The 22,040-nt window shown below is 57.1% G+C and overlaps 1 protein-coding gene across 2 annotated transcripts in view; it reads right to left on the bottom strand.

Annotated features, from left to right (window-relative positions):
• Zfpm1 (zinc finger protein, multitype 1) overlaps positions 1 to 20,640 on the bottom strand; it is a 56,233-nt gene extending 35,593 nt beyond the window's left edge. Inside the window, exon 1 of one of the 2 annotated variants that reach the window (XM_087595215.1) lies at positions 20,246 to 20,640. In XM_087595215.1, the coding sequence (XP_087451341.1) occupies positions 20,246 to 20,285 (40 nt within the window). In that variant the 5' untranslated portion in view covers positions 20,286 to 20,640. The remainder of the gene's footprint in view (positions 1 to 20,245) is intronic. The other variant, NM_001242627.1, reaches the window with a different exon arrangement.
• Between the last annotated feature and the right edge of the window lie 1,400 nt (positions 20,641 to 22,040).

The raw sequence follows: 22,040 nt of genomic DNA, 5'->3' as shown, positions 1-22,040 counted from the left end.
TCTCAGCACAGCACTTCTCAAATGTCCTTCCTTAACCCCTCCCACTAACATAGCCTAGTGAGGTCATCTTCCAGTCCTGTCTCAGTGGGGAACCTAAGGCACAGAGAGTTCATGCTAGGTTAGATGTTGGTATGTAGGGGTCATACAGAATTGTGAGTCAGACTGGATGCCATGGAGTGGGGGCATAGAAAAGTAAGTGAACCTGAGGCCATTCCTATCTAAATCCCATTTCCATAAGCAGCCAGTCATTACCTCCTCCCTCAAGAGGGAAGTCTGGGCTACACCCACTTTATGGATAGGTAAACTGAGGCCCATTCAACTAAGGCAGAACGGCTTGCCTATGATCCTCAAGGAAAGGCAGAGGATGCTGCAAGCAGAGAAAGGCACTTGGACCACATTCATACCTGACCAGACAGGCTGTTCCCTCCTCAGTACAGTCTCTAACCATACCCCCCATTACCCATAGTGAGACAGATGCTGGCCCCGTTGCCTGGCTACTGCTCAGGTTGGAGAGGTCTGAGTACAAGACTCCATTTCTCAGCGGCAGCCACAGGCCACCATGGTGGTCACCCACAGCCAGGGCAGCACTGGGAGCAGCCCCCACAGTGCCCCGAGCCCCTTGGTTATCACAGGGAGCAGACGCCCAAGCGCCCATCCGTCTCCTGCTCATTAAGCCGGACGCCGCTTGGGAATGAAAACATAATAGCTATTTGATTGGGGGTGAGATATTTTGCATATTGGCTCAGAGCTGATAGCGGAATTTCATCAACTCCCTTTTTCATGCTTTAAAACTGAATTATGGAGACGGGCTCCGTGCAGCAGGCTGATGCCCACTGCCTTCCAAGTCCTTGTATGTGAGGATGAGTGCAGCCCTCTCCGGGCTTTGAGGAGTGGCAATGAAGGCTGGTGGTGGTCATTCAGAAACTACCACACGGAGGTCACTGCAGGCCCTGGAAGGGGGACTAAATTCTCCAGTCTGTGTCACCCAGGCAGCATGGAGGGGTGTCCTTGGTCTAGGCAGGATTCTGTCATGGGTGAGCCCCCTATAGACTACCACATGGAGATGGGAACCCCACCCAGAGCAGCATCCACCTTTCCAAACCCTTGTCACCAGGCCAAGGCCCGCTGGAGCCTGCCTGGCCCAGGACCCTTCCTTTAGGGTCACCCAGAGATTCCTATAATGGAAGGGACAAAGGTGATCAGCAAAGCTGCCTGCCCATCTGAGGGCCGCAGATCTCACAGACGGATTCCAGGGAGAGCCCAGAGGACAGGCAGCCTCATCCCCAGCCACAGTTGTTTCATCTGCTTAGAAACTCCTCAAACCTTCCCCATGCCCAGTGCCAGACTCAGGACCAGGAGCTGGAGGCACAGGGCAACTAAACTTCTCCCCAAAGGAGCACAAGTGCCTATGCGAACGGCCAAGAGGGAGAGGTGTTGAGGGGAGGCTTCCGACTGATGACAAAGGAGGCACCTGCCAGTGGGGCCAGGAAAAAGTAGTGGGATAGGGGTACAGTGCACACCAGGCAAGGTAGAACTATTCCCTCACAGAAACTCAGGGCAGCCTCTTGTGGAGGCTGGAGTCCACACGGCCATATGCAAGAGTGGCTGGGAGCTCTGCCTGGGCTACTGGGACAACTGCTGCTTCTTGTAGGGCTGGGGAAGGCTATCAGGGGCAATAGGAAGCCCCTACCTTGCTTGGTAGAGTTTCCTCACTTCAATGGAATGGCTTGGCACTGTCAGGAGGGAGACCCTGGCCTCCAGCAGGACCAGCATGACAGCAGAGAGAAAACAGCAACAGATACAGACTTTCCCGCCCACCGCTGGGCAGCAGGCATCGAGGGCCATGGCGGGAACAGACAGGCAAGATAGCTTGCCCTCCCTGAGGGGCTGAATTTAGGGAGTTTAGCATCACAGTACTCAGCCCAGTGGGGACTATGGCTAAGGACACCGACACCGTGAACTCTGACTGACAATAAGTCCTGGTCAGCAGGACTAGGTGGAATCCAGGCCCCATCTAAGCAAGGATTCTGCTCGAACCAATGCTAAGGAATGGAAACAGGCTCACATCCCAGAGCTGCAGCCCAGTGCACGGTTCAAGCCTCAGACTTGCCTTCACTTTCAGTTCTAATCACTGATCCCTGAGTCAAAAAGCACTGACGGACATGCTGAGTAGCCTTGGGGACAACTCTGACCCTAGTGCTACAAGGTCATCTCAGGCCACACTCTGTACACTGCTAGGCAGGGCTCTCTGGGCAGAGTCCCCTTCACCTCCGGCCATACGCCTTGGACATAGCCCACGGTGTCTTGCCAGTGAGGGGAGGGCCAGGCCCCTCAGTATATGTCCAGTTACATGCTTTCTATGCAGGCCGCCTGTCACCAGTGCCCAAACCTGTCCTCAAGTGGCTGCTGAATGCTTATTGCACCCCTTCAGTCTACTTAAGAACTCTCCTCCTTCAGGGTCCCCACACTCAATGTGGTCCTCTGGGACCACCACCTTATCACGGTCGCACACTACAAGTTCAGAGACCTTTGTGGTCCTCAAGACTTGGCAGGTGTTCAGTGTGTTGGTCTCAACCTTGACCTCAACCTCAATGTCAACTTGGGGTGCTACTGGGGAGGCGCTGAAGAGACAGGCAAACTGGCAGTAGAGATGAGGATACTACTGGAGCGACACGGTCACACAGAGCCCAGAAGGGATACGGCCCACACCAGGCAGGCCGTGTAGAGCTGGCCATATAGCATTGCTTGTTCACTTGAGCACATGTCCTGCCCTAGAAGGAGAAGTGTGTCTGCCCCCTGGAGCTCCCAATAATGACAGTCGCGTCGAGCTGGGGCAGTAGCCAGGGGCCACCATCTTTGAGTCTGTGACCTGTTCACAGCATGGGTGGCACAGGGGCTGAACGATGCAGGATGGGACTGTAGAATTTGTTTCTCACCAAGTGTGTGTCACAGAGGGTGTCCACACAGACCCTGGGGCAGGGAGCTCACTTCCCTTTCCGAGGAGTCTTGAGCCCTACGACCTTCTACGTCTTGCCTGATCCTCTATACCATGTGTGGTCTTGGGTGGCTGACCTGTGACGGCTTCTGTGCCTGGCTGTGAGCATCATGAGGGGCCACCCCAGTTGCATGGATCTGGAGCTCAGGACATCCTAGAAGGTGATACACACCTTCCTCCGTCACTGGGCAATGTCACAGTAGAGGACCAAGCAGGGGTCTAACAGAGTCAGGACCCACATTCTAGTAAACATGGGCCTATACAGACCTCAGCATTCAAACACTAAAAAGATCCTATTGAGATATGATTCACACACAATAAAATGCAGGCTTTTCCTGCTGCTTGAGGTTTAAAGACATGGATCTTTACTGGGAAAAAGGTGTGTGTGGGTGACATGCAGCCCAGATAAAATGCAGAGCTCTGCACGACGCTGTCTCATGAAAAGAAACACACGCTGGCGACCTGAGGTCAAATTGGTTCCAGAAGCTTTAAAAGGAGTCACTGAAAATCTCTGACACAGTCACCTTCCCTTGCCTATCCCCAGAGGGCCCAGGGCTTCACACAGCTGGGATGCTAGCAGCCCAGATGGGCAGCCCAGAGCTCTCCCCTCCTGGAAATTTATCCCCCTCCTGTTTCCAACTCTCACACAGAAGCCAACTCCAACTTAATGGGCAGAATGTGGCGGTGGCTTCGCTGCCCTGAGCTGTTCTGTTGCTCTTCTGGCTAGTCTGTGTGTAGCTGTGGGGCCTCGGGAAGCCTCTGAGGACCCCGACACCCCAGCTGAGGGCTTCACATGGTTTCACACTGTAACAGTAGCCAGAGACACACCTCAGCCCTTGGGCTGACCAATTCTAACAGCACATGACACTTGTGAGCTCTCCGATTTGGGGCTACTCTGGGAAACTGAGGCAGAGAGTAACAGGCTCTCACTATCGGTAGATCAGCAAGGCACTCAGGGTCCTGCCTTCTCCAGTCCTGGTTCACAGGAGATGAGAACTAAGGTCCTGCTGTTCCCTCCCTCATCCCCCATCCCTTCCCACCTCTGCTTCCATCCACCCCGGGTTCCTAGGTCTGCTCCTGGAAACAACCTGAGCTCTGCTAGCTGCTCCTGGCACAGTTGGAGTCAGGACACCCGTCTGTTTTGTGGGGGTGACCCCTGCCCCCTCCTGGTGTACCTGCAGTCTTTAGAATCTACAGCTCCCTGCAGACACATGCACACTGTCCTCAATGGCTCACTGGAGTCCTTCAGAGCCTGACCATCACACCACCGTGCAGGAATGTGGACTCTACAAACCCATGTGGAAACCAAGGTGGAAGGCAGCCATCCTAGCCGCCACCTGGCCTGCTCTTCAGGGACATACATAATGGAGACCTACTGGGCTGCAAGGGTTCAGGGACCCACATCTGACCTTACATCTGATGAAGGGCCGATAGAGAGGCTCTGGAGGGACAGGAAGTTCCAGGCAGCATCCATCCCTAGCTGGGGACTGACTGACTGACTGACTGTGCAGACAAGGGACGGGATTCAGTGTTGGGTGGAGACAGATGTGGGCCTATGTACCTCAGTCTGCATGAGATGGGGTAAGGGTGGGGGGCTGGAGCTTCTCAGAGGAGGTGGCATTTAATCAAAACTGAGAACTAGGTCTAAAGGCCCTGGAGGGAGCGGAGGTTTAATCGAGTACAGTGAGCAGCATTACCAAGTGCGAGGCCTGAAGAGGCAGGACCTGTGGAGGTGGGGTGACCTGGGCCCTGGCTCCCTGAGGTTTCAACAGCTACCTCTGTGAGCTCCCTTAGTGTCTTCCCTTTGGCTTGAGCCTGCTTCCTCTCTCAGGACAGATCCAGTCACTAAGCTGGTCCTTTACCCTGTCCCCAGGGGCAGGGGCCTGGGTGGGGCAAGGCTGAGAGAAAGGGAGGCTAGGAGGAGGGAAAAGGGCCGGGGGCCTGAGAAAGCCCAGCCTGGCTGATAGAGAGAGATTGGTTTCAGCCGGAGCCTAGGGCCTGCCAAGTCCACATCCTATCTGCGGCCTGCGCTTACTCAACATTCATCACAGCTGAACTCGGAAACTTTATCAACGCTAAAGGTTGGCGCCATCTCTAGGCCCAGCCACTCCCATCCCTCCCCTCGATGGGCCTGATAGCCACTGATAGATTACACAAGATTGTTTCACTCCGGGAAGCCATGGCCTGTGCTTTGGGGGAGGGGATGCATGGGGGAGGGCCAGGGATATCTCAGAGGCCGGAGCTGTTGTGCTTCCTGAGGATGGTCAGTGCCCTGGGGTCCTGCGTTAGGATGGGGCCTGAGGCTGTTGAGGCCAAGTGCTAGGCAGGGGCAACTGAGGCCACAGCTCAGGGCCTGAAGCAAAGAGGAGGAAGCAGCACGGTGGAGATGGGCGCTGAGGCTGGAGTGATCCTTTCTCTAAATGGGTGATAAGAACTGAGCAATGGGGGCAGGCCTCACTAATGGAGCCGGCGCTGCCTGGCATGGGTCAGAGGGAGAGAGGCAGATGGCTGCTCAGGAGGGGATGGCTCCTGTGTGGCAAGCCCTCCACTCAGCAGGCTGGGCTGCCCACCTGGAAAAGCACAGTGCTCTGAGCACTTACCCAAACCCACTGTGGGTACCCCATCCTCTCCCACACTGTGGGTACCCCATCCCCTCCCACACTGTGGGTACCCCATCCCCTCCCACACTGTGGGTACCCATCCCCTCCCACACTGTGGGTACCCATCCCCTCCCACACTGTGGGTACCCATCCCCTCCCACACTGTGGGTACCCATCCCCTCCCACACTGTGGGTACCCATCCTCTCCCACACTGTGGGTACCCCATCCCCTCCCACACTGTGGGTACCCCATCCCCTCCCACACTGTGGGTACCCATCCCCTCCCACACTGTGGGTACCCCATCCCCTCCCACACTGTGGGTACCCCATCCTCTCCCACACTGTGGGTACCCCATCCTCTCCCACACTGTGGGTACGCATCCCCTCCCACACTGTGGGTACCCATCCCCTCCCACACTGTGGGTACCCCATCCTCTCCCACACTGTGGGTACCCATCCTCTCCCACACTGTGGTACCCCATCCCCTCCCACACTGTGGGTACCCCATCCTCTCCCACACTGTGGGTACCCATCCCCTCCCACACTGTGGTACCCCATCCTCTCCCACACTGTGGTACCCCATCCTCTCCCACACTGTGGTACCCCATCCTCTCCCACACTGTGGGTACCCATCCCCTCCCACACTGTGGTACCCCATCCTCTCCCACACTGTGGGTACCCCATCCTCTCCCACACTGTGGGTACCCCATCCTCTCCCACACTGTGGTACCCCATCCTCTCCCACACTGTGGGTACCCATCCCCTCCCACACTGTGGTACCCCATCCTCTCCCACACTGTGGTACCCCATCCTCTCCCACACTGTGGTACCCCATCCTCTCCCACACTGTGGTACCCCATCCTCTCCCACACTGTGGTACCCCATCCTCTCCCACACTGTGGGTACTCCATCCTCTCCCACACTGTGGGTGCCCCATCCTCTCCCACACTGTGGGTACCCATCCCCTCCCACACTGTGGGTACCCCATCCTCTCCCACACTGTGGGTACCCATCCCCTCCCACACTGTGGTACCCCATCCTCTCCCACACTGTGGGTACCCCATCCTCTCCCACACTGTGGTACCCCATCCTCTCCCACACTGTGGGTACCCCATCCTCTCCCACACTGTGGGTACCCATCCCCTCCCACACTGTGGTACCCCATCCTCTCCTACACTGTGGGTACCCATCCCCTCCCACACTGTGGTACCCCATCCTCTCCCACACTGTGGGTACTCCATCCTCTCCCACACTGTGGGTACCCCATCCTCTCCCACACTGTGGGTACCCATCCCCTCCCACACTGTGGGTACCCCATCCTCTCCCACACTGTGGGTACCCCATCCTCTCCCACACTGTGGGTACTCCATCCTCTCCCACACTGTGGGTACCCCATCCTCTCCCACACTGTGGGTACCCATCCCCTCCCACACTGTGGTACCCCATCCTCTCCTACACTGTGGGTACCCATCCCCTCCCACACTGTGGGTACCCCATCCTCTCCTACATTGTGGGTACCCCATCCCCTCCCACACTGTGGGTATCCCATCCTCTGCCTGCCCTGCTTACACATGAGGCCCTGTGCTGTGTCTTTCACATCCTCACCAACACCAGCAGGATCCACTGTCCACACCACCCCAACCCCACTCAGCTCTGCCCTTTGTCTCTGACTCAACACCGTGGGGCTTCCGCATCATCAGTGCCTCAGCCATGGTCCCTTCCCTGTCTCTGTTTCAGAGCACTTGGTCCCTCAGGATTCCTCAGGCTCCTCTGTCTGTGGTAATGCCAGCTTCTCAGACTGACTTGACCCTGTTCTTTTCCTCCTTCCTTTTCTTCCCAAGACAGCAAGACTGATCTAGAAGCAAGCAGGCGGCTTTTATCCAGCCCTGCGCTTCCAAGGGAAGCTGGAGCAGGGACTGAGAGGCCACCTGGAAGGCCATGGGATGGGATAGTGTACCTTCACACATAGTTTATACAAACAGGTGACAGACCAGAGTGTGGGGGCCATGAGGTCACTTGGACTCTCCCTCCCTGAGGTCTCAGCCTGAGTTTTCCAGTGGACCTTGTTCCACCGATTTGCACTTACACATTTAAAAGAACACCCATGCCCCTGGCTGTTAGGTCAGAGGCTTGAGGGGCCTGCGGGAGTCAGGGGCGCCGCCCACTGCTGTAACTATGGGTCCAGTTCTGCAATACAGTACCCTGAGGAGCGGAGAGGCTGGAGGGTGGGATCAGGTTCCCATCTCAGCAGCTCTGAAAAAGAATGTGGAATGGGCAACTCTAGAATGACCCCATGATGTGGGTAGGGAAACTGAGGCCTGGGGCAGGGTTGAGGTTCCAAACCATCCTGGCAGGCTGAGGGACTAGGTTCCTTTCCATTTTACAGATTAGGAAACTGAGGTGTGACAAATGGAGATCCCTATCCTCCTAGGAGCCTAGGGCCACATAGGCCTGGTCAGCAACATTCCTAGTGAGTCACCGGGCAGGCAGACGCAGCAGGGGATGGGGCCAATAACAGGAGGAGGGTCTGGGGGGAGGGAAGGAGGGAGGGAGCTGCCAGCCTCTGCTGCCTGTCCCGGCTCCACTTCTCACTTCCCCATTCTCTTTGGGCACAGGAGCTGACTGTAGTGTTTGTGGAATGCCCAGGTCCTAGTGCTCAAGGGTGTGGCTTAGGCTGAGGTCAGCAAAGCTTACTCAAAGGCTGGCCTGTCCAAGGCAAACACAGGTTCGGTAAGAAGGTTCAGAAGCCGGGAAGGACTTCCACCCAGTGGGCCTAGGCCAGACAGGTACACACTCTCTGTTTAAGAAAAGGCCCCACCCCTCCATGGAACTGTAGCCAATCTCTGAGCCTCAAGTCTGCTCATTTGCACACTCTATTTTCATTGGCTGCTAGCAGGGGCTGGACAGCGGTGGGAGGAAAGTAGGACCTGGGGGCCAGGGCACCACGGCTCTGCTCTGGGGAGCCCAGGAAGTTTCTAAGACAATCCACAGGGCTTTGGAGTTTTCAGGAGAGAGACATAGGTGGGACTGGATCTTGGGGGTGTTCTGGAAACTGTTAGATTCTGGTTGACTTGAGGAAGATTTAGGTAGGAAAGAGCTTTATGGGGAAAGACTCGTCCCACTCAGGCCCGGCTAAACCTATTCTTGGGAACTTAAATCCACCCTGGGTGCCTCAGGGGGAAGAGACTGACCCGAGGTCACACAGCCAATATGCGAGGGGTGCTGTGGAGACATCCCCTTCCTCTAGCCATCCACTCCTGGACAATTCCATCCCAGTGGCCATGTAGAAGAATGGGCCATTGGGGTCTTCCTTTTCCAAAATGACGAGGGTGAGGGGCCTCAACTTTCCTTTTAGAGTTCAGGGCCATCTCTCCTGGCAGCCCTGAGTTGGGCCATGGGCTTGGCAATATGTGTAAGTCTGCAGCGCTTTTGTTCCTGGCATTTGGAGGGGTGAGATAAGGAGAAAGAACCGCGAGTGAGCAGGCAGATAGATGGGGTGATAGCGGCTCCTCCACGCATGGCGCCCTATCGCTCTTTTTATCAAGGTTCCCTTTCTTTCTTCTTTTGGTTGGGGGCCTGAGAGGGCGGAACACACCCACCCTATTCCCTCCCACACCCGTGGAGCTTAAGGAGGAGGCCTCTCTTTCAGGCACCAGCCAGGAAGGGGGACAGGCCCAGAGAAGGACCTGGGCGGGTGGGGTGGGGGTCCCACCTGTCTGCCAGGATTCCAGGGTTCCCAGCTGTCTCCTCAGTGCCTCTCAAGGACCTGCAAGGACACTCCCTGCCTTGTTTGCTGTCTGAGGTAGCCAGGCCCAGTAAAGGAAGTGCTTGGCCCAAGGTTACATAGCCAGGCCAGACGGATCTGAGCCTAGCAGTCTGGATTTGGTGGGCACAGTTTGGAGGCATGGGGTCAATGGGGTGGCCAGAGAATACTAGAGGTTCTAGCTAGAGGTTCTGGGGAACAGGACCAGGACAGCAGGGCAATCTTTGCATCTCTAGCCCCGTTTTACCGATATGGAAACCGAGGCTCAGAACAGGGAACCTCAGGGTGATGGGTAGGCTGGACCCCAACCCCCTCTTCTATTCTTGAGCTCGATGGGCCATAATGTGATTCCTCTGACAGTCCAGGGATGAAATTCTGGTGATTAGTCAGGAGGGGGTGGGGATAGTGACCCAGAATGACAAAGACAAACATTCTAAAATCATCCAGGTGGCGGTGGTCAGACACCCTGAGCCTGACACCTCATCCAGAAGTCCTGTGGGAACTGTTTGCCCTAGAGGGAAACAGTAGCGCCCAGAGGCGACATGTCTCAGTGTCCTCAGCACTGGGGCTGCAGGCTCACACTACCTGGCTTGGTTCTTGATATGGGGGCTGGTGATGGGAACTCAGGTCCTCCGGCTTTCATGGAGAGCACTTACTATCCGGTTGTCTCTCTGTCCCTTCAAACCAACTTTCTCACCAAAGGAGCCTCTTTTGTGGGGGCAAAGGAAATTTCTACAAGCAATAAGCAAGACTAAGCACACCCATTTAGCCGGCTGTGATGGTGCACTCTTCCCTCTCTGCACTGGGAGGCAGAGACAGGAGGGTCTCTGAATTCCAGGCCCTTGAGACCAATCTGCGTCCATCGGGAGGTAGGGCTGGGTAATCCTAAGCATTGCCCTTCTGGGCCCATGCCTTCCCTTTAAAGTGGGGAGACCAGGACTCTTTATAGAGGCGGGGTTGTAACTGCAAAGACCTCAGAACCTATAGGTAGGTGGAGGCTCAGATCTGGACAGAGCCTCTAGGTCAGAGTGCCTCCTATGCTGTGTGAACTTGAGTCATCAGAAGAGAAATGAGGGACAATGGGAGGACTCGGTGTCAGAAGCAGAATGAGCCCAAGAGTACATATATAATTCAGTCAAACAGCTATCCTCAGCTATTGGGCCTGCATTGGGGCCATCATACCTGGAAGACCCAGGACCACACAGGAAGTTCTTGCCCTCCTTGGGCCTCCCTATCTCTGGGATTCCTGAGTTTCAGTTCTCAGGAATGATTTTATATCTACACAGCAGGGAAAAGAGTGGAGTGCCCCCACCCTGCTGGGTCCAGGAGGGTTTGTGAAGGGGCTCCTGCCAGTGTGTCTAGAGTGCCCAGACCAGCGTCCCCTGGCCACCATCGTAAGGGGTGTTTGGGGCTGACAGCCTCTGGTTTCTCTTCTCACACAGCAGGTGCCTCAGGCCCCCACAGCTGCCTTACCTGTCCCTCAGCAGGAGGATTAGCCTGGCGCAGCTCTAATCTCAGCGCATCACACCATCAGCGAGGATCTTGGATGGATCAGCTGAAGGAGGCAGCTTTATCCAGACAAGCTCGCAATGCACCTGAGTCTCATCCGGGCACCGTCTGTCATGAGCGGCAGCTGGGCTGAGCTGGGAGGCACAATGGTTGAGGACAGGCTTGGGGCCCATTGGGCTTCTGAGTGTTGGGGGCCCTCATAGCTGGTGGGCGTGGCTTTGCATGGTCACACTGACACTTACTGAACCACCTATGGTCTAACCAGGCACTGCAGGGCAGCAGGGCACACAGGCAAAGCTGCCTGGTGAGGTTGCAAAGGCACCATGTCTACTGTGCAAACAAGGCCATGTTGTTACAGAGATCTGCCCAAGGGTGTGTGTGTGTGTGCGCGCGTGTGCTGTGGGGCAGCCATCAGTTCTGGAGGCCTGGGAGTCCCTGTACCAGAATCTGCTCTGAGTGGGGCCTGCTGGGCTTAACTGGGTCTGACTGCAGTTTCGGGGGCTGGACATTTGGTGGCTACCAGCCTAGACTAGAGGCTGGGAGGGCCATCTCCTGAGAGTCAGCCAAGGGCTCCCCTCTAGGGCCCCCTTTTCTCCACCCTCCTCCCTACCTTCCTTTTCAAAAACATAATTTATCTGTGTATTATCAAGAAATCCAGACACTTTAATCAGTGAGCTATGAAGTCAGAATTTCCATTCTTATCTGCGGGAGGAGTGGAAGGAGAGGAGATAGCGCGGATCGCTGGTGGGGAATGTTAATGGGCGGGAGCCCAGGCTGCTGGCCACCGAGACGTGGGTATCTCCTCCATTATCGAGCTGTATCTTGCCAACCATCTCGGTGCAGTAATGGGGCCAGTTCAACTTTCCGAGTTATCACAGGAGCTGAAACCTGCGCCGGAGGAGGCCGGGACCGGAGACAGTGCAGGGAGGACCAGGTTGCAGCTGCTCCAAGAGAGGGCTTGACTGGCCAACTAGGTGAAGAAGGCCTGGTGCCTGTGGACTGTCCAGGCTGCCTGGCGAGTCTGGATGCCCTGTCCCTAGGCAACTAGGTTTGGTCAAGCAGCGTGTGGGACTCGATAGGGGAGAGGTGGTGTGGTGGCCCAGGAAACGGGGAGGAAAACAGACGGCACAAAGGCAGCAGAAGAGTGAAATCCAGCCAGTCTCCTGCAGCTCTGATCTTTGCTAAAACCTTGGGAGCAGTATTGAGACCAGAACCGGCCGTGGTTGAGACCCACTTGAAAGCCTCAGACCTTGGGCTTCAAAGAGGGTGTGGCTGTTCCCCTTCCCACTTCAGCCCCCAGCCATCAATGGCCATTGCTCTCTCTCACTCCAAACATCCACATGGTGACTCTCCCACGGATCTGATCTTTGAACTTTCTAAGCCTTGGTTTCTCCATCTGGGCCTTGAACCCAGGTTGTTCAGGCTGGTGGGGAGCAGACACAAACCTGGGCTGGGACCCACTCGGCAAGTGCTTGTGGTCATACAGGGAAGTAGAGCTGAATGCAGGGAGACTGGGTAAGGTCACCCACACCAGTGCTCTGAGCCTCAGTTTCCCCTCCCATCACAAATCTGTGTACCAGAAGCCAGAGGGGTCCTGGAGGGATAGTTGCAGATCCTGGCCCTCACTGGAGGCCACTCCAACAAGGTGGGGATGGATACCTTGTCCCTGAACAGCAATGACTTTTGCAGGAAGGACTGAGAACCTTAGCCCTGCCCCCCTTCCTTCCTCCTAGGGTGAGAGAATAGGCAACTGCGACAAGGGTAAGCTAAGGGGACGATGAGAAAGCTATAGGGCTAAAAGTCAGATATCAGGAGGAACTGGCAAGAAGCTATCTCAGGGAGACAGAATTGCAGACACCGAGAGCTGGCCATCAGCGACAAGGGGAAGAGGACAAAGGCCCGTTTCCCTCTTCCCTGGCTCTAGCTGGCCACGTGTCCCCTGCCAGTTCTCTTTAACCCTTGTCTCCTGACAGGTAGGTATCACAGTGCCATGTGTGGTAGGGAGAAGCTCAGAAGGCTGGACTCACAGGAGGCCCAAGAGGCCCTGTATGGTGGGAGCGGAGAGGGCTGCACACCCCAACCCAGGCAGGCTGTTTCCATAAAGAGACTCTCACGCATAGCCGTGAGACTCTAGAATGGCCTCTTTGATACTCCAAATCCTTGTGGGGCAAGAAAAGAACTCCAATCTCCTAATTCTTCTGCATAAAAGGGGAACCCCAACCTAAGAAAGCACCTAGAGAGAGAGGTGCTTAGGAATGCGGGGCGAGCACTCAGTAGACAGGAGCACTCGCAGTGATGGGGAGCACTACCACGGTCTACTGTAGACCTTGATCAAGACCTGGGAACCAGCCTATACCTCACTGGTCAGAGAGTGCAGCCACCATTCACTGCACAGATGGAAAAGCCAAGGCCACAGCCAGTTGGAGCAGGTAAGGGACTTGAGGTGCATGAGGTGGTGGCAGCAGTGACAGCAGCCCAGCGGATGTGTGTGTGGGGGTGCTGCTTCTGCTGCTGCTATGCCTGGCCAACTCTGCATAAGTTGCCATATTCTTGTTCAGAGGGCTGCTGAGGAAGGAGGGGAAAAGTCGGCCTCCAGAGAGGCTCCAGAGACACACAGGATGGTGGGGCTGAGCCCGTGGGCTGCAGATTTCTGTTCAAAGACTCCACCCTGGCTCCTGGGGTAGTTGGCCTCAGAGTGCTTTGATGTTTTCACCCATAACAAGAGTGGGGAAAGACCACCAGGCATTTACCAACACCAAAAGCCAGCAAGACCGGCAGTGTCCACCTAGTATCAAGTCACCCATACTTCAGTGCACACCTCCCATGCTCTCTGTATGGCCCTAAAAGGGAGATGTTCTTGCTAGCTCCTACCCTATAAGGTGGAAGGGCCACTTACACACAGGTGTCCAGAGAAGCCAGACTGAGCCATTCTCCATGGGGCCTCCTCTGCGGTTGCTGGCTCTAAGCAAGGGCTAGGCTTGTAGCCCAGAGTTCATAGGCAAAGGGGGTCATGCCACCAAGGGCCTCTTTGATGGAGTCTACTCTGAATAGCTGATGTTCCTTTAGTACCTATTGTAGACCACTCCTTTTTTTTCTTTTTTCTTTTTTTCCTTTTTTTTCCGGAGCTGGGGACTGAACCTAGTGAGCTAAATCCCCAACCCCTGTAGACCACTCTTAATTGGTGAACACCACTCTCCAGGCTAGGACCTGCTGTTCCCCCTCGGTGTGTGAGAGAACTCAAGCTGGCTGAGAACCAGGATAAGATTGACTGAGGCCCCTGGGGAAAAACTGGGGCTAGGAGCTGAGGACCCTAAAGTTAGGACCATATGCTAGAGATGAAAGCTCACCTGAATGGGAAGAGGGAAGGGGAGGCCCTGGCCTCTCAGTCATAGACTTCGCAGGGCTGGCATGGGGACTGCTCTAGCCAGCATAACTGGCATCACCAGACTCCATTGTGGGGTTGCTTCTTTTGCTCAGAGTCTCAACAGCCCCTGTGGTTTTCTGGGCCCTGGTCGGGGCCAGCTGGGCTCCTGAGCCTAGACAACCTTATGTGAAGTTGGACAGGGGTCTTTTCCGGTCAGGTCATGTGACCTTGGCGAGCCCCATCACCATGCTCACATTAGTGAGAGAGCCAGCCCTCAGGTAAGAGCTTAACTTCCTGCAGGTAACAAGTGTGTCCATCTACCTCAGTGGGGTAGAAGCAGCCCATGCTTCTTGGGGCTTGTGTTCCAGCTGAGGCAGGAGGATTCTGTTCAGGCAACTCTACATGCCACGGACGCTCCTTGGTCTTCCCCACACTGGTGCCCATGTCCCATGCTCCCATTCTGCCCAAGCCTCTCTCTCACTAGCCTACCGGCTGTAGAATGGGCACTAATCTGGGAGATCCAAGGGGCTCCTGGGGCCTGGATCCACACCACTAGAGAGCACAGAGGGGAGAAGAGGGCGGAGGGGTCTGAAGGAAGATCACATAAGGCCAGCAACACATCATGGCTGCACAGTCCAGAGGCTCCCTTAGCAAGTCAGCATGACTATGCAGGAGGGAGAGGCTGGCCAGGAACAGGGACCTCACATTTATGGCACATCTGTGGGCCACGGGCAGGGCCCTGCAGGTGACACATTGAGATCTCATGGGGAAGATCTTGGGACAGGGATGTCCCATCTCAGAGGAGCTGGACAGGGTCATGGAGAGAAGGGGAGGAAAGGGGCAACAGAGCAGGGGTACAGCTGCTTCTGGAGACAGGCATCACCCATACTGTGGGTGGGAAAGCAAGGCTCTTGCTCTCATGACACGCCTGCCCACGGCTCTACAGGCAATAAGAACTTCCAGCAAGTATCTGGCTCTGGTGGTCCCAAGGAGTGGGGCACAGCTGAGTCAGGCTCTTCCTCAGAAGCCAGAGGAGCTGGGTGTCAGCAAACTTGTCCCAGGAGAAGACCTGTAAAAGCACCCAGGCTGAAGATGCCTGAACAGAGCCCTTAATGTCTCTACTGGAGCACAAGCCCTGACTGGGCTATCTCTATCCCCAAGGTCACATGGCTTGACAGAGGGGACAGGATGGGGTATGTATGATATGATTCCTGAAAGCGCTGCTGCCCTTCCTTTGCCATACCTTCAGCCAGAAGAGGTCTGCAAGGCAATGTGTGGCTATGGCCTTAATTTCCCCATCTGTGAAATGGGAACAAGGACCATAAGTACCTCCAGGTGGCCTCAAAGGGATGGTGGGCAGGTGGGCAGGAGTCAGCAGGGCCTGAGTATGGCCAGGCAGCTCCATGTGGGCTGGGTTCATGGGTTTTCGATAACAATCAGGAGGCAACAGCTGCCTTCGTGAGGCCTGTCGATGGCAGATAGGCCGGCCTGGAGTATTATTCACGAGCCGTCAAGCCCCGGGACCGTCTGGTTGGCATAGAAACTGGAGATAAGGGGCACAATTAATGGCATCACATTCCTCCTCCTTTCTCCCCAACTGACCCACTTAAATCGGTGCCATACTGGGTTCCTGTGACCTCCAGGGAGGGGCCTGGGCCATTGGGACTGGGTCCCAGGCTCAGGCCAGGGTAGGGCTGGGTAGGGCTTCCCCAGCTGCTCAGCTTGAGTTAAAGCATCTCAGAGAGGAACACTAGGACGGCAAGGCAGCTGGGAAAGGACAGCAGAGCCCCTCAGCCCTCCCATAGGCCCACTGTACAGATGTGAAAATTGAGGACTATGACCGAGAGCAGGCAGGAGCCAGAGCGTGGTGAGACACTTAGACGAGGTTCCTGGTCCCAACAGCAAGGGCAGCGTCCACTTTACGCATCCATCTCTGGCTTCACTACTTTCTGGGGCACAGGTTAATTTTTAGCACTCGTTTTCCTGGAGGTACAATGGTGTGAACACCGGGCCTGCATAGGTTCAGCCAGGCCCAGTACGGGGCAGGAACTTGGTTACTATCCATGACCGTGATACTGCTGCCTTTGCCTCTACTACGTCTATCTAATGTCCTCTCGGGCTCCAGGAAGGTTGGAACGCCACTGGCAGGAGACCATGTGGGCTGCAGAGTCAGGGAACGGTTCATTCACCACGGTGCTTCCTGCCTCGGCCCCTCTGCAGAGAGTACCACTCTGGTACGGTAGAGGACTATTATGTCAAGTACCAGACCGATGCTAATGGTCTGCAGGGCTGCAGGGGAGCAGTTCTTAGTCCCCCACTCTCACTCTCTAAGATGGCAGACACAGTCAGGAAAGCAAGACAGGGAGACAGAGTAATCTCCAGGAGATGTCACCCACCAAAGCCCTTGAGGGACCTGACCCCAGGGATGGATGTCCTATACTTACAAAGGGGAGTGGGGACTGCTCTCTGTAAACTGTCCTCCTGTGACCATAAAATATAGCTAAAACACTATCCGGCTGCTACTGGGGCTTCACCCTAGCTCTCCTGGGAATGGGGCTGTCCCCTGCTGTCAACACCACCAGCCCTGTGGGTGGGTGTTAGGTATTAGAAGGGGCTGGCAGATGGCTTCTGGGCCTGGAGTGAATTAGTCATCCTGTGGCTACCACTAATTTGCTTAACTGAACTGTAAGAATGTGTGAAAATATCTGCTCAGAGGCAAGGGCGGCTGCACCAGGTGGGATGTGGTAAGTCCTAGACTCCTCCTCCAAACCTGTGTCTGCTGACCTGCATCTTTTAGGATCTGGGATCAGTAACTCCTGCCTGAGCTGGGGGGCTCCCTGTAGCCCTGAATGCTTATCTCAGCTGATTTTATTTCAAAGGGGGAAACTGAGGCCAGCCCTGCATGTCGAAACCTTCCTGATTTGGTGCCCACCACCATCTTGTCTTTCAGCTCATCACATCATATTCGCAAACAGCTCAATTTTCCAAAGCAGGAAACTGAGGCCGGTTTACTGTCCATGGAAGTACACCCCTAGCTGGCCTTTTCTTGATAGTCTAGAGGCTGCTGAGAAGCGACCCTGACTGGCCTGCTTGTACCTCTGGCTCCGCTCCTTTGCTCATACTGTGGGTAGAACTGAGTCAGTGCTTGCATACAGCAGGTACTTAATAAGTAAAGAACTGCATACAGCAGGAGTATAATAAACACTCCACTGCACACACAGCACACAACAAGCTCTCAGTAACTGTTTGCTCAGGGAGATCTCTACAGATCTCTTCCGACATGCACCTCCCGGGCTTCGCAAAAGCAGCCAGGTTGGTGGAAACCACCTTGAGTTTTTCTTCAATAACTCCACACGGGTCACACCTAAGACTTACCAGGAACCAAGAGCAACCCAGCATGATTCAGGGGAAATCACCTTTCGCAGGTGACAAACCGCCCCTAGCCTCTGAGTGCCACCTAGTTGGAATGAGGGGTGGAGTGTCCGCTCACTCTCTCCCCTCCTCTCAGGCAGCAGAAGTCAGTTTTCTTTCATTTTGATGGACTGTACCACTGGCCGCAGGGGGAAGATCAACTTCTTGCCAATTAAGTATGTTTGGGGAAAGTGTCCCAGATGGACGCCCCCACCCCACGTTGTTCCCTCGTTTGCTGCCCAGGCCCCCTGCTGCCGCCGGACGCCCCCACACTGCTGTTGCCTCGAACTCAGCGGGGCCTGGTGGCCGTAGATAAGGCCTCTTATCACTCTTGGCAATCGCCATTGGGCGGACTGGCCCACGCTTAGGCCCCCACTTATCAGAGCTTACATCGACTGGGCAAGAGGAAAGCTGGTGGGCCGGGGCATCGAGGGTCCCGAGCTGTACCCTGCCCCTCGTCCCCTCCAGGGGCCTGGCCTATCGTGTCAGCCATCTGGCTGGCTAAGGCCGCGCTCTTGCCTCGCCCTCCCCCCTCTCCCACGTTTGAAGTTAATAAATGGAAGCGCTATCGCGGCTGCCATCGGTTGCAAGCCTTATCGGCACGGCACATCTATCTTTGCGCAGAACAAAAGGCGTACAGAGGCGCGGGCAGCTGCAACCCGGCTTTGGTGGGGGCGTGGAGGGCGTCGGCCCCTAGAGCTCAGCCTGCTTCCCCTCCGCAGCCTGAGACCCGCCACAGGTGAGGCCAGGGCAGCAGGCGCGCAGCTGTGAGGGCCTCACGCACGGCCTTGGGTAGAGAGCCCGCGAGCAGACGCCTCCGCTTGGTGACAATCAACATTCGCATCTTAACGCGTTTAGATCTGCTATGGGAGGAGGGGCCCCGGCCACGAGTTGCACAGAGGGCTCAGGGCCCCGCCCCCCAGGCCTGCTCGCCTCTTCTGCTTGAGTCGTGGGGCACTGTGAGGGGATCAGAGGGGCTCTCCTGCACAGTCTCCGTCCTGGATCTCAGAGTGCGGGGTTTCGCTGACCGAAGTGGGTTGGACTCTCTTGGGCTCCCGGGGGCTTATCAGCGCTGGCGATCCGTTCCCAACCAGAGATCTCCCTGCCCTAGCTATCTTCATTTCTCATCAAACTGAAACACACACACGCTCACGCACACACACATACACGCGAGAACAGAACCCGGCAGAGGCGCACAGGCGAGGAAGGGAAAAAGAAACCAGAGAACCAGCACAGATCCGGACCTGTGGGTGGCTTTAATACTTCAGTTGACATGATAGAAGGAGACTTTCGGAAAACAGGTCCAGCTCGCATTTGGGGAGTCGGGTTACCAGAACCCAGATTCCTCCCTGCGTCTACCCCCATCCCCCGCTCCAGACTTGAGTAGTAGGGGTACGCTCACAAGCTAAAATGTACATTGGGTCCTGGTGGCAGTGTCATGTGGGCAGCTCAGGCGCCTGGAGCTGGGAAGCCGGATGCCCAGCCCCCCTCCCGTCACCTCCTGGGCAGCCCAGATGACCTGTCGCTCTCGCCAAAGGGAAGCTCCAGGGAGGAAGCCCCGCGCCCTGCCGGGAGAGGCGCGAAGTTATTATTGGTGTGGCGTGGGGAGGAGCTCTTCCTGTGTGCTTACTCGCTCCTAGAGCAGCCAAGAGGCCCCGCAACCTGGTGGCTCAGAGCTCAAGAGGCTCTTACTGTAGGGGTACGGGTTATGTAGGAGGATAGGGCCTGCCCTGCTCGGGGGAAATGCCCAACGGAGGACCTGCGAGAAACTTGGACTCTCTTGGGAACAACGTTTGAGTCCTGGAGGTCCCAGGATGGTTCCGAATAACCCCTCGGATGCGGGGGTGGAGAGAGAGATGCCCATGGGCATACATCATTTGCCCGTGTAGCGTTGTTAGGGGCAGTTGGTGGGTCGGACACATGTCTCCCAGCAGGCAGAGGTCTGATTGAAAACTCCAGAGCCGGAGCGGATAAAGGGGGTTTGGTCAGCCAGTACCCAGCGCCTGGGTTGCAGCAATCTCCACTACCTATCCCGCTGCCTTGTCACTCTGCAGCCAAAGCGCTGCGGTGGGCGCCCGCCGGTCCCCGCAGCCCCAAGTCCCCCTTACTCCCAGGTCTTTCTCCTTCTGCCTCTAGATACAAACAAAGCCTGGGAGAGTCAAGCGCGCCAGATAAGATCACAATTTCAGCCCGTCCCGACAGAGCGATCTTATCAGGATGGGACTTGCAGAATGGAATATTTTAAACTTTATCTGAGCCCAGATCGGGGCCGCCCTATCGCCGCACCATCTCTGATGCGGGGGAGGTGCAGGCCGCGAGGTGGCCGGGCTCTGCCGGAGCCGCGCCCCCAGCCACTCTCCTTCCGGCTCTCGGGACCCGCCACCCTCTTCGGGGACCGGACCCCCTGGGTGCCCATGCCGAGACGCGGGGGCCCTGCCCGCCAGCAGAGATTAGATTACGGCGCGCTTGGCACTCGGCGCGGGGGGCGCGGCGCGGGGTGAAGGTCGCGGACGCAGCGGGGCTGGGCGGCGGAACAGGGGCGGCGCAGGGCGGCTGTGCGCCAGCGGGGGTCTGGCGGGCACCGCGGGCAAAGTTTGACTCACGCTTGATCTGCCGGGGATTGCTCTGTTTCCTCCTGGACATGTCTCCGGCGCCGTGCGCCCTCGCGGCGGCCGCCTCTAGCCCCTGGCGGGCGGCGGCGGGCGGCAGGGGCGCGGCGGGGTGGCGGGGCGGCTCATGCCCCCGGCCCGTGGGCTCCACGGCTGCCTTGGCCCGCGCCCCCAGCCCGCCGCGCCGCGCGTGGGCCGCCGGCGCCGCCGCGGAGGCCCGAGGCCACGGCCCTGCGCTCGGGCGCGCGGACTGCCCGGCGGGCGGCGGGCTGGTGGCGGCTTCTCTGCTTCGGCGCAGACGCCGCCGCCGCCGCTCAGCTTTTCTCAATGGAACCTGCGAGCCGCGAGCGGCGAACGGGCGGCCGCCGCCAGGGCGCTCCCCGCAGGCTGGCCAGGCGGGCGGGGCTTTCGCGTAGTTGGCGGCGGCCCCGCCCCTCGCCCCGCCCCGTCCGTCCTCTGTGGCCGCGTCTTCTCACCCCGCTGGCCCCGCCCCCCAGACCGCCCTTCCCGCTGGCCCCGCCCTAAACTATTGCTCATCTTTTCTCTCCTTGCACCCGCTTCCGCGTTCTCACCCAGGCTGGGCCGGGCCTTCTTTCCTCGCGCTGGCTCCACCCCTCATCCGTCCTCCTCGTGCGGACTCCGCCCCTTAGCGTATCCTCCTCGCTCTGACCCCGCCCCTCAGCCTATCCTCTTCGCATTGGTCCCGCCCCTCAGGCGTCCCTCCTCACGTTGACCCCGCCCCTCAGCTCGTCCTCCTCACATTGACCCGGTCCTCAGCCATCCTCCTCCTGTCGACCCTGTCCCTCAGCCACTATCACACTGATCCCGCCTATCAGTCGTACTCCCTACATTGCCTCTGCCCCTGATCCGCCCTCACATTTGCTCTTGCTCCGCAGCCGTTCAGCTCATATTGACCCCGTCTCAGGCGGCCCTCCTCACATTGACCCTGTCCCTCATTCTGACCTGTTTGCATTGCCCCTGCCCCTTAGCTACACTCTCATGTGGACTCCGCCCCTTTGCTCGTCCTCTTCACAAGAACACAGTCTCAGCTGTCCTCAAATTGACCCCGCCCCCTTACTCCTCCTTCCCACGGGCCCGCCCCAGCATTTCCTCCCCCAGCTGGCCACGCCTACAACCCCTCCTCTGTGCTGGCCCCGCCCACGCCACCTCCTTCTTTGCTTTCGCCCCGCCCTTCTCCCTGGCCCCGCCTCTGCTCTGTAGTCCTGTGCACAGGCCTTCCCCGCCTCCCACCCAGGCCTTGCCCACGTCTGTCCAATCCTCCCGGCTGGCCCCGGGCCGCGCTGGCCTTGCCCCGAATTCCCACCCTCGGTTCTAGGTAGACCTCTAACCTCCTTCGCTAGTTCCAGTTTCCTGAGGCTATGTCTGCAGACCTGTTTAGGACTTGGAGACCTGTTCTGCCCAGCAGCCCCGCAGCACAGGCCCCTGGCTTGTCTGACTCTGGCCCTCCTTTCTGGAGCTCCGCCCCCATGGTTTAAGTTGTGCTGTCCCTTGAAGCTGTGCCTTTCAGGCAGCCAGCAGTGGGATCCAGATGCCCGAGGCCTGGACACAGAATTGGAGCTGGACTTGGAATGTGACAGAGGCTCTGGTCTAGAAGGAAGGCTTCAGTATGAGACTTGCAACTTCCGATGGCTGTGGCCTCAAGTAGTTCAGTCTTGTGCCTAATTGGGTGGGGGAGGGACCTCAAGTTTTCCCCTCTTGAACTCAGAACTGCCCAGAAATCCAGGAGGAGCCAGAGGTCATTTGGTTGCTTAACCACAGCCGGGGCCAC

This window comes from Rattus norvegicus, chromosome 19, assembly GCF_021556685.1.
Source record: "Rattus norvegicus strain SHRSP/BbbUtx chromosome 19, alternate assembly SHRSP_T2T, whole genome shotgun sequence".
NCBI classification, from domain to species: domain Eukaryota; kingdom Metazoa; phylum Chordata; class Mammalia; order Rodentia; family Muridae; genus Rattus; species Rattus norvegicus.
The sequence above is the reverse complement of the archived record's forward strand: the minus strand, read 5'-3'. Positions and strand labels throughout refer to the sequence as shown.